This window comes from Megalops cyprinoides, chromosome 4 (assembly GCF_013368585.1).
Source record: "Megalops cyprinoides isolate fMegCyp1 chromosome 4, fMegCyp1.pri, whole genome shotgun sequence".
In the NCBI taxonomy this organism is placed as follows: domain Eukaryota; kingdom Metazoa; phylum Chordata; class Actinopteri; order Elopiformes; family Megalopidae; genus Megalops; species Megalops cyprinoides.
The window spans coordinates 26,375,001-26,389,496 of record NC_050586.1 but is presented as its reverse complement, the minus strand read 5'-3'; the positions used below and the strand labels follow the sequence as shown (position 1 = coordinate 26,389,496).

At 45.3% G+C, this 14,496-nt stretch overlaps 1 protein-coding gene across 1 annotated transcript in view; it reads left to right on the top strand.

The window, feature by feature from the left end:
* Positions 1-636: 636 nt before the first annotated feature.
* pde4d (phosphodiesterase 4D, cAMP-specific) overlaps positions 637-14,496 on the top strand; it is a 64,115-nt gene continuing 50,255 nt past the window's right edge. Inside the window, exon 1 of the mRNA XM_036526430.1 lies at positions 637-901. Coding sequence (XP_036382323.1) covers positions 651-901 — 251 coding nt within the window. The 5' untranslated portion in view covers positions 637-650. The remainder of the gene's footprint in view (positions 902-14,496) is intronic.

Here is a 14,496-nt window from a genome sequence, read left to right as displayed (position 1 = left end):
AACACACTCTATACACATATACTAACTCACACAGACTCACACTCATGCACACATACTCTGTAAACACACTATACATGTACACTCATACACACACATACCCACAGTCTCACCCATATGCATTCACACATACGCACACACAGACACACTATACACACACAGGCTCTCACAGTCTTGCTCACACACAGGCTCAAGCACACACACACCGTTGAACATGCACACCCTTGCACACACACACACACACACACCCTTGCACACACACACACACACACACACACACACACACACACACACACACGCCCTCCCCTCCCTGATGCTGAAGCAGGATTGGAAGGAGGAGAGTGAGGCAGAGCAGAGGAGAGCAGGGAGAGGAGTGGAGAGGAGTGGTTTCTCTCACAGCTGCTTTGGAGGAGTCTGACGTTCCTCAGGACTGTTACCAGGGAAGCGGCGTGCAGTCAGAGCTCTGCATCAAGCTGCAGTCAGAGCTGAGCTGATCTGAGCTGTGCTGGACCGGGCCGGGATACCCCCCCCCCTCCCCCAACCCTCGCCGCCCCTCTGAACTTCCCGTTGGGTGGATGAGAAGCACAGGGACCGGGACGCGTCTTCGGCTTTGACTTTGGCTGTGTGTGTTTTTCGGGGGGGTGGGACTCGAGATGGCGCACCCCGTGGCTCAGCAGGACACGCTGGCGGTGCCGGATGCCGAGAAGCACACGGGTCTGAACCAGGACCTGGTGAAGATCCTGCGGGAGAATCTGCTGCAGCAGCACCGGCCTCGCAGCGCCCGCCGCTCGCCCTGCTCCGCCTCGCCCCGCCTGTCGCCCCGAAACTCCCCGCGCCTGCTCCGCCGCATGCTGCTCAACAACAACATCCACAAACAGAGGCGCTTCACTGTCGCACACACCTGGTAGGACACACCTGTGCCCGTCTGTGTGTGTGTGACTGCGTGACTGAGTGTATATCAGTGTGTGTATATGGGTGTGTGAGAGTGTGTGAGGGTGTGTGTGCGATTGCATGTGTATCTATATGTGTGTGTGTGTGTGTGTTAATGTTAAAGTGGCTAGGTGTGTGTGATTTCAAATCACCAATAGTCCTGCACTCCAGAATAATGATGTATTTTCTCTTTTGTAATGTTACTGCAGGTTTAAAGGTAGCACTACAAATGTGTGTGTACATGCATGTGTGTGTGCATGTGTGAATGAGTATGTGTGTGTGCATGTGTGTGCGCACATGTGTGTGTGTGTGAGTGAGTGAGTGCAGTCCTGTGCTTGTTTTCTATGACTGGTGACTTTGTTTCTCCTGCTGTGTGCTGATATCATACCCCCCACTGACACTGCGTCACCATAGTAACATCTACTAATTATCCTCCTTGTTAGTGACATGTCTCTTTCCTAACATGTGGAAATATAACGTGCCGTTTTACTGCTTTTTTCCCGCTTTGGCACAGAGCAGAGGGAAGATGTCGAATTGACTATTTTTAAAACGTGGGATGTTCCTGAGCACTGAGCTTGTTATCTCCATCTATAGTACATATAATGTTCTGTAATTTCATAATCTCTTTTTTCACATTATATCCCCTTGTGCCAGGTGCTGTAAAACTCTATCTTGTCAAGTGCTGTGTGTTGGATCAATGCGTTCGGCCTGCGTTTGATAGCAGGTGGTTCATGGGCGGGGGTCGAAGCGGTCCCCGTCTGTGACGTTGGACTTTCGCAGCAGATGGAAACCGCATGGGAGAGAAAGGGAGACAACAGAGAAAAAAGATCAAACATCACGGCTTTCCTCCAATCAGGCAGCTGCTCATCACAATAGCCTCCACAGCACTCAGATGCGGGCTTCCTTTTACCTCTCTCTCGCACGCCGCATATTTTGACATATTCATATCTGATTTATTTGAAAGAGATTTAAAAGTGCAGGAGGTCTCACGCTACCCACCCGCTTGGGGCTATTTCCAGAGATGGAGCTGTGAGGGTCAGATTTCTGATTTGTCACAGAGTCATTTTTACCCCTCTGCATTTTTTTTCTGCATCGTGTGCAGTTTCTCACGCTGTAGCTTCGGTCCCCGTCCCCTCGAAGAGAGCGATGGCAGTGATGCCGTTTTCAGAGAGGGCTGCAGGATTGTGTAATCCCTCTTCACACTTAGTCTCGCCAGCGGCAGCGCTTCAGTGCGTGCGTTTTGCAGCTCGTACTAAAGCCTCGGACGTGCAGCTTCTAATCCATCCATCCTTCCCGTTGCACCACCTCACCTCTCCGCCGTCAGCAGAACGCAGACTGAGAGAAAAGGTTCCCTGAGCGCACTGGTGTTTATCAACAGCTTACACTTAAAGCCCTCATTTTCATCACATTAACTATTTGGAATGTGGTGTAAGGACAGCGCTTTGATTTGACTGGGGAATGCTTTTTGTCTCTTGAGCAGCTGTCACCAACACCATCTCTGTCATCATCATCTGCTTCAAGTGCCTCTCACTCATCTCTTTGCGCACATGATGGTCATTTCAGGTAATTTACACCTGTCAAGAACTGGAAAGTAGGACAATGAGAGGCAAGGAAAACACTCTCTGAACTCAATGTAGGTTCCTAAAAACAGTCACTTCACCGCAGAACAGCCTTACGAGGGCCACATGCAGATGAGGTGTGCAGTAAAAGGCGTACTGTGCTGTAGGAGGTGCTGTCTTTCAGATGGGTCGTTAAACCTGATGAGAGGTCCTGACTCACTGTATTAAGCGTCTCACATCTTATCAAATCTTATCAAAAGAGCAGGGGAGTTCCTGACAGTCCTGGTATTGCTTGTCTGGTTTTCTCAATCTCGTCATCTCATAGTACCACTGTTGAAGTTGGTTACATAAGCCCCTGCCTCTCCATCTCACCTGGTGTGCGTTGTGGATTCTGGTGCAAAATGGCTGCTGTGTGACACCCAGGTGGGGGGGCTATAATTTGAATTGAATCACCACACCCCCCCCCCTTCCCCTACATGCTTTTGATCTCCTCATGAGGTGCTTTATATATGCAGCTCATTACTGTGATCCACTGGAGCGCTGGTTATCGATCTGCGCTGTGCTGATGGAGCTGCCGTTCCCGTGCTGTCCGGGGGTCCTGCGTGCGTGTGCTTCGCTGGGAGCTGCGCTGGCGTTCTCTCTGGACGCGCTGTGCTGTCTTCAGCGGTCGGCCCTCAGAAGAGTGCGGGGGCGGTGTTTAGATGCGCAGTGTGGAGAGCCGCACTACAGCTTTGAGTAAACTCCTTCAACAGCCCAGGGTTCAAGGTTGGCATGGTTGGCCTGAACACGCTGCTACCACTCAAAAATCAATTTCCCCAAAAATACGTTGGACTCCAAAAAGCACTTTCACACTCTTACCATACGACATTTGAGAAGTGTTTTATATTTAACAGAGTTCTAAAATACACTGGTTAAAGAAAGAGGTGCATTTTTCAAAGGAAGAAATCCTATTTTATGTAATCAATGATATAGCTTTGCAATTAATTTATAAATATTAATGTTGACATGATGTTATACCTGGTTAAAATGTTTTCAGCAGTACAGATAGGTAGAGTCACACCGGTTACGATACAGTTAGGAACAGTAAGATTGTGGTTTCCAGAGCCCCCAGTGAAGGGTCAGCGATGTAACCAATCCCAGCTCTTCTTTCTTCAAACAATTGAAGGTTAACAGCTTTTCCTGTGGCTCAGTCTTCCCAGTGATACTTCCATAATAATACTGCCAGACACCTTCAAATGTCACCACATATTTTTGCCATTCTGACTCCTAATACTTTCAAGTTCCATTAAAGTTCCAAATGCATTAAACAGGTGAAAAAGTCCAGAGGGTATTACTGCTTTATGTATGTCATGCAGATATAAATATCTTGAATAAATATTTCACAAATTCAGAGTTTGTTTTCAGTGTTTGACAAATGCTGAAAAGCAGGCGAGGCCAAGATGGAGTTTGGTGGAAGGCCAGAAACAGCGCAGCAAGAGTGAGGCTTCATGAACCAAAAAATGTGTGGAGGTATCATGTGCTGCCAGTGACTCAGTAATTTGAACCAATTATATATATCAATTTCTTTAGAGAGCACAGGCTTTTGATTGGTTCAGGCAGCACATGAAGTCTCCTCCCATTATAAGGTACATGAAGGTCCGTCACTAGTCTGAAGGCCAGGAAGCATCCCCAAAAATACTCTTTAGAGACAGTAAGAGCCAGTTACAGGATATATTGTAGGTGGAGCTCTGTAGTGGCCAACGATTTGTAATTATTGGTGTTTCAGTGAGGAAATGAAGAATGATTGGTCTTTCTGGCATGCTGGCCTGTGTTCTACCAACAAGCAAATACCATCCTTTATGCATTTATATTTATATACATATATTTACCTGAATAACACAGAGAACTATCTTTCATAGCTAGCGTTTAGCAAGTGACTACCAGAATTTTACATGTTTTTGCACATTTATTGTTATAAACCAGATCATGCATAGTAGTATTGTCATTTCAGTGATTTAATTCAAATTCCATGATCTGATATATAATTTTATTTTAAAGAGATGGCAAGAACTGGACGGAATGAGAGAAAAAAAGTCAGTAGTACAGGACACAAAAGAAACATGTTAACTGTTCATGAACAGAGCCATCCCCATGACTACTAATATGGGTAACATCAAATTGTCATTAAAGGTGTTGAGGGCATTTTAGACTGGAAACATTAACCATTAAGTAAACGCTCTTACTAGAACTGATAGCCTGCTGATTTTCCTGTCCTTTGGAAACAGCATTAGCCATGGGGCCTGGCTGTCACTTGTACACTAATATATTCTTCTACTTCCTGCAGTTTAATGTAACAGTTTCAGCTCTCTGTGGACTGGCTTTTATCATGGAGACTAGAATGCTACATGTGTCTGTGGATCTGGAAAGTGTCTTAAAAACTCATAAAGAGGGAGGCCAGTAGGTAACACACGCACACACTGACACTGTCACACACGCACATTATAACTGAGTAAGTTATAATCTGATTGAGGAGGCAAATGGAAAAAAACAACATGCTGCTCTGAATTATTAACAGTTAGCCCTGGCACTTAATGCATTTGGTTTACGATGCTATTTCACATGGAGTCTCCGTGGTTTTCTTACGAGCGATATACCATGTTGCCCTGGGCTGAATACGTTTATGGACCCATTGAAGTGGAGGACTTATCTTCAAAAGTAAACGCCGCCTAATTGCGCGTACATTTCAAGTAAACAGACCGCTGTTTAAACTTGACGTGGTATTCGCCGAAGCAAACGGCCGAGCGCACACTTAGCCGGGAACGATAAACGCGCGCGTCCCAGAAGCGCTCTCTTTCCATCTGCGAGAAAGTCGTGTACAGCTCGATCTTGCTTTATCGCCGAATACGATGGGGACGTATTACGGCTGTAGGCTGCGAGATACTGACAGATGAAGAACGATGGACCCGCGGTTCCCGGTGCTCTGAAAAGAACAGGGCAAATACAATTGAAAGGCTTTTATTTTCTTTGCCGAGAGTGGGTACAGTTTAATAAAAGTGTATGAGGGAATTTCATCATGTACAGTGCTGCCTTCATTGCTATTATTAGGTATTTTCTTGTATGTTTAGCAGACGCGACTGTTCATTTTTAATTACCAGGCGACTAACATCCATTTCGCTGGAGCAGAAAGAACACGAACAGAGGAAAAAAACAGTGCCTAGATACATGCAGCAGTGATTGTTTTAGCAGTCATGAAGTCATTGTCTAATAGTGTATCATTATGTTATTAATATGCATGTAGAGCCTAATGTTGATCATTTAGAGGAATATAGTGTTCCGTAAGAGCAACAATACCTCATATCAAAGTGTTAACGTGATGGCAAATGGTAACCCATAAGAGCAACACTGAGCTGAACCTTGAATGTCTCCGCTTTTTTCCTCTCATAGATCTTTGCTGAATTGCTGAATTTTACCCATGGCATGTGGTTTGCTGTAGTGTACTCCCTTCAGGGCCCGTATGAAATTCATTGGACTGTTTCTTTTTCCCCACACTTCCACACAGTGATAGAAATGTATGACACACCGGTATTGGTTATTATCTAACTGTGCCAAGGGGAGGGACACAGTTCCTGTATCTCTGAATTCCCTAAATACAGGTGCATTACGGTGTGCTTGTGTTTTCTAAGCGTCGAGTTGGTTCCCCCCTGGATAAGAGCTTTCAGCAAATAAATGAGTAGCAACAGCCACAATAACAGGAACAATGGCAACGGCAAATGGAGAGCCATGGCTAACCAGCCCAGCCCTGCTGTATTTACTCTGCTCACCATCTGCCGGCAGTCAGGGAATTGATTGGACTGGACCAGTGCAGTCAGTCTAATCCGTCCTATTTACGAGCTGGAGTGTTGGGCCCTGCAAACACAGGTTCAACAGGATGTTAAAAAGACAGGCGTGGCTAAAGCTGGCCTGCATAGGACTCAGACAGGCTGACAAGTATCACATGAAGCATATGCATACGAGCTGCTTCCAGTCAGTGGCATGCAGCTGAACCCAGCCAGGTCGCAACTCAACAAGACTCCGGTCTCGGCAGTTAGGTCACATGGGTCTGCTTGCTTCTGACCATTGCTGTGGAGATGGATTTCAGACTTTTTGCCGCAGGCCCTCAGGGCTAGTACAAGGAGCTTTCCAGGAAGGCGTTTCTGCTGGATTACTGCCTCACCCCAATCACAGCTCACAGAGAGTGCAGTTTAGCTGTAGCACTGAATCACCACTCTGACCCCACACACATTCCACCGCTAGGGGACCTTCCATACTCTTCCGGTCAGTGTTATTAGCAGTATTTTATGATTGCTTTGACTCAATTTTCACATTTTCATTGTGCAAAACTTCACGCAAAACACCATACTCCTAATTTTTAGCTCAAAACCACATGTAGCATGCAAAATAAAAACGACTGAATCAAATAAGGTAGTACGTCATGCAAAATTTTAACATAGCATCAAAACATTGGATATGTCCATCATTGAGATATAATCATTGCTGCATTTTAAAATAAAATGGTCATTGTCAAATCATGCCATCAAACGAAAAATAATTCTCATCAAAGCAGATTATGAAGTGGTCCCTCATAAGTAGGCCCTATCCATGGCCCTGTCCTTCAATACCAACTGCATTGGCCTGCTCCATGTTGTCAGAAACTGCCATACTGGTTTTCTAACAGCCTTTTATGTAGTGGTGAGGTGATTACCAATTGTGTTGCAGTGCTACTCACCTGGGCAATGTTGTTGGAAGTAATGAGATGTGATTGTAAGTACATGCTGAATTGATTTAATGGTCTGCATGTCTAGTAAAGAGCATTTGAACATTGTACTAATATGAGGGAGCTGTATTCTGAGAATTCAGCATGTGATTTAGACTTTTTCACTTTATTATGTAAGCTAAGCATTTTGTATCGTGAGGTAAGAATCCCTTTGTGCTAAGAGTTTTGCACGTTGATGTTGTTACAAGCAGTAGCAGGAAGAGAGCACATGCGTACAGTAATGCAGCTGTAGTGTCCTGTCCCCAACCACTGTGACCCTGTAATTCCTGCTCAAAGAATTCTGGCTCTGTGAACAACTGTATCTCCCTCTAATACCCCACAGGTAAAACATAAAGCAACTTTTATGCACTGAAAGTGTGGAATATCTTACCTCAAGAAATCAGACAGGCTGAGTCTGTGAACAGTTGTAAAAAGCAGTTGAAGACATACATTTTTGTTTTGGTAAAATGCTCATTTCATTGTTTTAGTTTTATTCTTCCTTTTATCTATGGTTTATTCCCATTAAATACCTTGATTGACTTGGCTGATTTTGGCTGATTGCACATGGTTGCACATTTAATTCATTTTAATTAGAAATTTAGTTTAAGATATAAAGACTCTAGGGCTGTAGGTATTCTTTTATTAGATGTTTTTGATAATAATCTCAGTGACATGGATTGGATTGCAACATTTATATTATCTTTACACTTTACAGCATGGCATGAACTTGTTCAATTCCACATAGTAGTTTTAGCAAGAAAAGCCAAGTGTCGTCAACAGCACGACTGAACCTGACGCCACAGCTCCAATCCTGTGCTGCAAAATCAATCCATGTCTCTCAGGCTCTTTACTCCACAAAAAAAAAACATTTAAAACAAGATGGGTGCTCTGGTGTGGTCATAAACTGTTGAAGGACTTAAATATCTTTCCAGAACATCTCATGAGCCTGTCTGTCCTTGTTCTTCTCCACAAAAGCCCATCCAAAGACATTATTAAAGCGCTGAACCCGGGGGGCGGTCAGGCGTGAGCCGGGTTTCACTGCAGGGGTTTGCACGGGCTCGGCCTCAACAGGGAAAAACTCAAAGCTGGCTGTAGCATCAGCGGGGTCAGCAGTCTGGGGTGATAGCATGAGACACAGCCCAGCTCAGATTAGGCTCCGGGGATCAGAGGCTTGTAACAAACACTGCTGAGAGAGAATAGGCATCCACCTAATATTTAACGATTGGCAGCTAAGGGACCGTTTACGAAGGTCAGGCATCTACCGTCCTGTCTACTGCCAATCACACTGTTTATGTATATGTATGCGTGTGTGTGTGTGTCTGTCTATGTATCTGTGTGAATGTGCGGGTGTCTTTTGCAAAGTCTGGCATCACTTTCAGTCCCCCAGACAGTTTTCCTTTTCTATTGGATGTTGAGTACAGAAAAATGACGATCCCAGTTTGTTTGCCCTAATTGGTTCATGGGGGATGGGAGATGAATCTTCAGACATTCATTGAAATTAAAGGGAGGGGGGGGGGTGTACATTTGCTTCATTGCACAGCTCAAAAATACACCGATCTCATGCAATCTGACATCATCATTGTCTGCACACCTCTGGGTGAGAGAGAGTGTCCCTGATACGACTGCAGCACTTCCAGGCTGCACAAACGCCTGTTTCATGTCAGATCACTGTCCCCGATACTCCCTCCACATCTTTCACCCTGAGCCTGCAGGAAGGAGGCGAGTCTCACGTGACCTGTTCCTTTCTGCCTCACTTCATAAAAAATTCCAACTCATAAAAAAGAAGCCTCTTTTAGCAGACAAGGGCTTATGCGATAAGTGTATGTTAGATATTGGGGAACTGTTTGGATTACCATGAAATTACAATGACGCTTTTTAGAGAGCATATTTCAGCCTTTAATTAGGCGGTGGGGAGCCTGGAAGGAGCTCTTTGAGCTTGTTAAAGAGCTGCTCTCGTGCTGCTGTAGGCAGTTCTTAGGACATTTCGGGGCAGATCTTTATTGGATGATCCTTTCATTCTCCTGCGGGAGAGCTGCAGCCCACTGCCTCTGCCGCTCTGTACCAGAAAGTGTTGGGTTCAGGCCCCAGTAAAGTCATGCCTAATTTTAAAAGAAACAATCAATATTTGAAACAGAACAGTGATGTAGGCTGTGATTTTAACCCAAAATACAAAGGGAGAACAACATCTTCTCCCTTGGCAACTCTGTCACCTCCACATTAATCAACAACGTGTCTTTTTACTGTCTGTAGTTCTGGGGGTTACAAAAGCGTGACAAAGACAGTCCCAGGTGAAACGTAGTTTTCAGTGTAATAGATCTCACTTGGGAGTGCATAAACAGTGCACAGGAACATGTCCTATTCTGGCAGATTCTGTTCTGTAACCGGACAGCTGGAAGGATTCTTGGACACTGATGAGTTTATCACAGCTGGGACTCCCAGTGATTCCTCTGCAAGTTCAGCCCTGCTATACACGGTGAAGCAGCAACTGTTCATATCAAAACTCATCAAGCTCATCTCGGCATGAGCATAGCCGGAGATGCACTTATCGCTGAACATATCCTCACTTCCGACAGGCGTCTCCACCGGAGGAGGGAGGCAGGCAGTGGTGTGTGAATGCCAGGCCAGGAGAGGCGACGCTGATTGTTAATTAAACCTGCAGGAGGGAAGCAGACAGCAGTGAGTCACACTTCAAAGTGTCTGTCTGCAGGGGGGAAAGGAGGCCAGATTTACATTGTAAATGCTTGATGGACATGAGCGCAGCCTCTTCATGTAGCTCTTGTACGTGATAATCTGGAAAATGGAGTCGAGGAACAGTTCCAGCTTCTGGCTCCAAGCCACTGATTTATTTGTCTGTTTGTGAGCTGGAAAGGTCAGAGGCCAGCTGAGAGCCCACCTCTGGATACCTGTGGCAGGGTAGAATATGGTGTTGGGCCTCCTGTGAGGCAGAGTGTGGAATTTACAGCTGCCATGGTTGTGTATTCGGAACGACAGGGATATTCAGATGGTCTAGACTCTAGGCTTGTGAACGGTATTTAAAAAGGGCTGTGATTGAAATGTTGTCTAATGCCTACTCCCACCCCGTGTAGGCGCTTGCAAAACTAATTATCCATCAAAACGCAGAAGAATGTATCTCTAAATTAGCGCACGCATCTGCCTCTCTAATGAGCAAAGCAGACTTTAATTAAAAAATAAGACAAAGCAACAGCATTAACTCAGCAGAGGGAAGGGATAAGGTATTCATACAGTGCAGTGGAAGGGACGGAGTTCCTCAATTAGCCAGAGAGAGGAGCGTGGCCATGCTTAATGGTGTTTACCAGGGAAAGGCTGTAGGTCAAAAAAAAGGTGCCTGCTCAGACAGTAAACGACTATAAGAACCGTTCAATAGACGTTTGATTTGCATTGAGGCAAGGTTTAAAAAGGCTTAACGAATCTGTCATCCACACCATTGACGAAACACATTCAGACTCATATATGCCCACGTGCTTACGTCTTCACACTCATGTACGTTCATGCTTGTACGTGTTCACATTTGTGTGCGTTCATGCTCGTGTACATTCACGCTTGTACTTGCGCACGCTCATAGTGTTGTGATGTGTAGTGTGACTGGAGTCAGGCGTCACAGGAGCCTGCAGTTCATCTCGCCATCGTTCACGCTAACATCCACGCCACGCTGTGTAGCCCTGATGGAGTTTGAGGCCACAGCAGCATTGATGTAAAGCTGCCTGTGGTAGCGAGTCGGTCTGACTTAGCGGGGACTCTGCTGTTTGTGTGCACACAGCCTGCTGGTGCTAAGGAAGGCTCAGCGCTTTGTGAGAGAGAAGGGCCTGCTTTCACACGCTTGGCTTCGCTGTGCAAGCAGTCCAGAAGCACCTAATCCATAGGTTTTTCTAAATAAATACATTAGGGAACGGGATGGATCAGAGGAACTAAAGGAGATATGAATTATTTGCGTCAGTGCTGGGTTTAACGGCCTGTGTTATGTAATACGGGTATTAAAAGCCTCAGAATAGGTTGTTGGCACAGACGGTTGTTTCTGTGTATCTTTCAAGTGCAGCATGGTGATGGTTCTGCATGAGAGCAGGCTGCAGTGTTTCTCCAGCTGCACTGACTGGCAGTAGCCGGTGATGGGGGAGAGGCCCACCCTGCCAGTGTAAAGCTGCTTACTGATGCCAGGAAAGGACCTGGGATGGGAGCCAGGTCAAATGTTAGCCTCAGGTGTACAATTCTGTTATCCAGGGTATACACTGACAAAATGACTCACAGTGTGGGTTCAAAAGGAAAAACCTTCCAAAATTAAATGCAGACATACTATGAAAGAATTCAGTAGATGTGAATTCTCATAGTCAAAGTGCAAAGGTTGCATTTGATGTGGTTATTGCAGCACTTGTTATTTGGCTTGGAATCCGATGAAGGATTGTACGTGGCCACGAGCTGAGATGGTTGACCGCTCATTTGGACATCGTAAACAGGGTAAAGACAGGGGGAGATGGGGTTGAGGAGGGACACTGTGATGCAGAAAGAAAGTAATACATGGGATTTTTATGGTTGTGGATGGGACCGTGACCATAAAAATTCATTCGGAACCACCATTAATTTGATAATATTTTAGCATACTGGACTGTTTTTCCTTCTCATTGTAGAGACCAGGTCAATACGTGTGTGAGGATGTACCAGGAGATGGTCTGCAAATGAGAATTGTTCACTCCTCTTTCACGCCTCTCTTTGCAGAAGGATTAACCCTGAGGTCATTTGTCCTGAACTGCACAGGATACTCTTTTTTCCAGAAGCATTACCTTGGGGTGTGTCACATCTCCAGATCGATTTGTCTTGTGATGTTTACGAGAAGCCTGAGGGATTGCGGTGTGCCGTCTCCCATCATGCACCAGGATGTTTATGCTGAGCTGCCACCAGAGCCAGACTCACGTAATGCAGGAAGTTCCTTGTGAATGTGTGTCACCGGTCCCTCTGGGTCATAAAAAGCTGACCTCTCCAGTTATACCTAAAAGTAGCAAACTGAAATCGGCCTTTCATTTCTCCACAGGAAACGTAGTTCTGTTCATTTTTCAAACTGGCTTTTGTCTTTTTGTCATCTATGTGTTTCTTATGACAAATATTACTTTCTTCCCCCAAACATCCAAATAGCTGCTTTCCATCCACGTGGTCCTCTTCATGTTTTTTTTATTCAGAGCACTGGCATGAATGCAGAAAAGATACACATAAAAACGTGTCCCTTGTGTAGTACATTGTATAGTGCTAGAACTCAGATCACCCTGAAAATCAATTAAAAATTTTCACTCAGAGACATGGCCACATGTTTTGCAAACTCTTTGGTGACTTTGATGCTAGGATAACAAAAGCACAAGTTATTTTACACAAGTTGAGCGAAGCCCGATGTGCTGTGTAGAGCGTATCGATAAGTGTTAATCCTGAATTCAGAGCCATTTCATCAAAGAAATCTGTTTGCGGAACTGCCAGTTTGCTGGCTGCTGCAGTAATGCCACTGTGTATCAGTGTGACAGGGATCTCTGTGAGACTGGAATCTTGTGGTACCATCACTGGCCAGATAACCAGCAAGGGTGTGATTGACAACACAGTGGAAATGATATAACTGAGAACACACACATCTACAAACGCACACACACACACACACACACACACACAAAAAACACATGATTATATGGTGTGTTTCAGAAAAGACAGAGAGAGGAGCTGCATCTCAAGATATTTGAGAGGGTCCTGTAGATGGAGCAAGGCTTGGCATTGTTAAATGACTTTCATGTATTGTTAAAAAGGTATTTTCACATATGGTGAAATCCAAAAGAGAAAACGTGCAGTGCTAAATCACTGTGTTTTCTGCACTATGAAGGGAGGTATTAGAGGTCTCATGTGGAGTCTGTATGTAGCTCTTTTCATTCTCTCGGTCATTGGTGCAATTATTTTTGGTTTGGGTAGATTTTTGTATGGAGACAATTTCCAACCACAGTGGGTTTGCAAGGAATTGAATTCGCCTCCTGCTGGCCTGCTTCTGAGCACCATCGGCATGACAATGAGCAGATACACCTCCACCTGCTGAGGAATCAACCGCAACCGAAATTAGTCTGGCAATGTCACCCCCAATGCCAGTCACTGCCCTACGCATTAATATCACCATCACCATCATCATCATCATCATCATCATCATCATCATCACATCTTCTCAGAGAACTCAGAGTATGTTACTCAGAGTATTTTACTGGTTCTTATAGTCCTCTTTGTAGGAAATGTGACTGTGTATGGTACTAAGGAAATGGAGAGCAGTGAGCGTTTGTGTGAGAAAGAGAGAGAGAAGGTAGAGGGGGATGCAGGGGAGACATGAGAGCCATGAAAAGAGGAAATAGGGGTTGGAAGAGAGAGTGAGAAAGCAGGGAGCAACAACACACTGATAGAGAGAGAGGGAGAGAGCTATTCATTAAGAGAGACCTGTCTCTCTGAAGACTCCCGTGAGAGGCAGAGTGAGAAGATAAGGACGAGTGGGGCAACAGGAAGTCAGCATTGGGGGGGGGTATCTCACTGATGCGGCACACTACAGGCCAGTTTTTTATTACTCGTACCGCATGCCCCTCCCCTGGGTCACCATGGCAGCCACTCTGGAGTCTTAGAGCTGCTTTGGCAGGGATTAGCTGTAATTGGAGTCCATCACATCATGAATTATGCCCACCACCTCCCCCTCTCTCTCCTTGGTCTCTTTTCAAAAATGGCTTTAGAGAAGCAGTGAGATGCTTCAGTCAGTAACAGTGGTCTTTTCTTCTGAAATGAGGGTTCGCACTGGGAACAGTGTGAGTACAGTACCACAGAGTATTGTAAACCCCAATACAGTCTACTATAGAGTACTGTTGAGCACTATGCTGTACTGTAGAGTACACTACTGTACTACAGAGTCCTGGCAAGTACTACAACGTGCTGCTTTCCACCACACCACATTGCTACTAATCTATGTAACACAGTTTAATGTGACATACTGTCAATGTCTGGCACTTGTCGTGATGGATTGATTTTTTGAAATGCAATGCAGTGAATCCATGACTCTGAAGTATCACTCAAGGTGCATCTCCTGTGGATGATGTCATTTCCCCTTTCCCCACTCACCTTTGTTAAGAGAGCGGCGCAGAGACGTCAGGATTGTTACGTTAATGTTTTTGTCGTCGTGGCGACCAGAATCAGATTGCGATCTGTGTCAGACAGCAGCGTCTCAGCCTATCT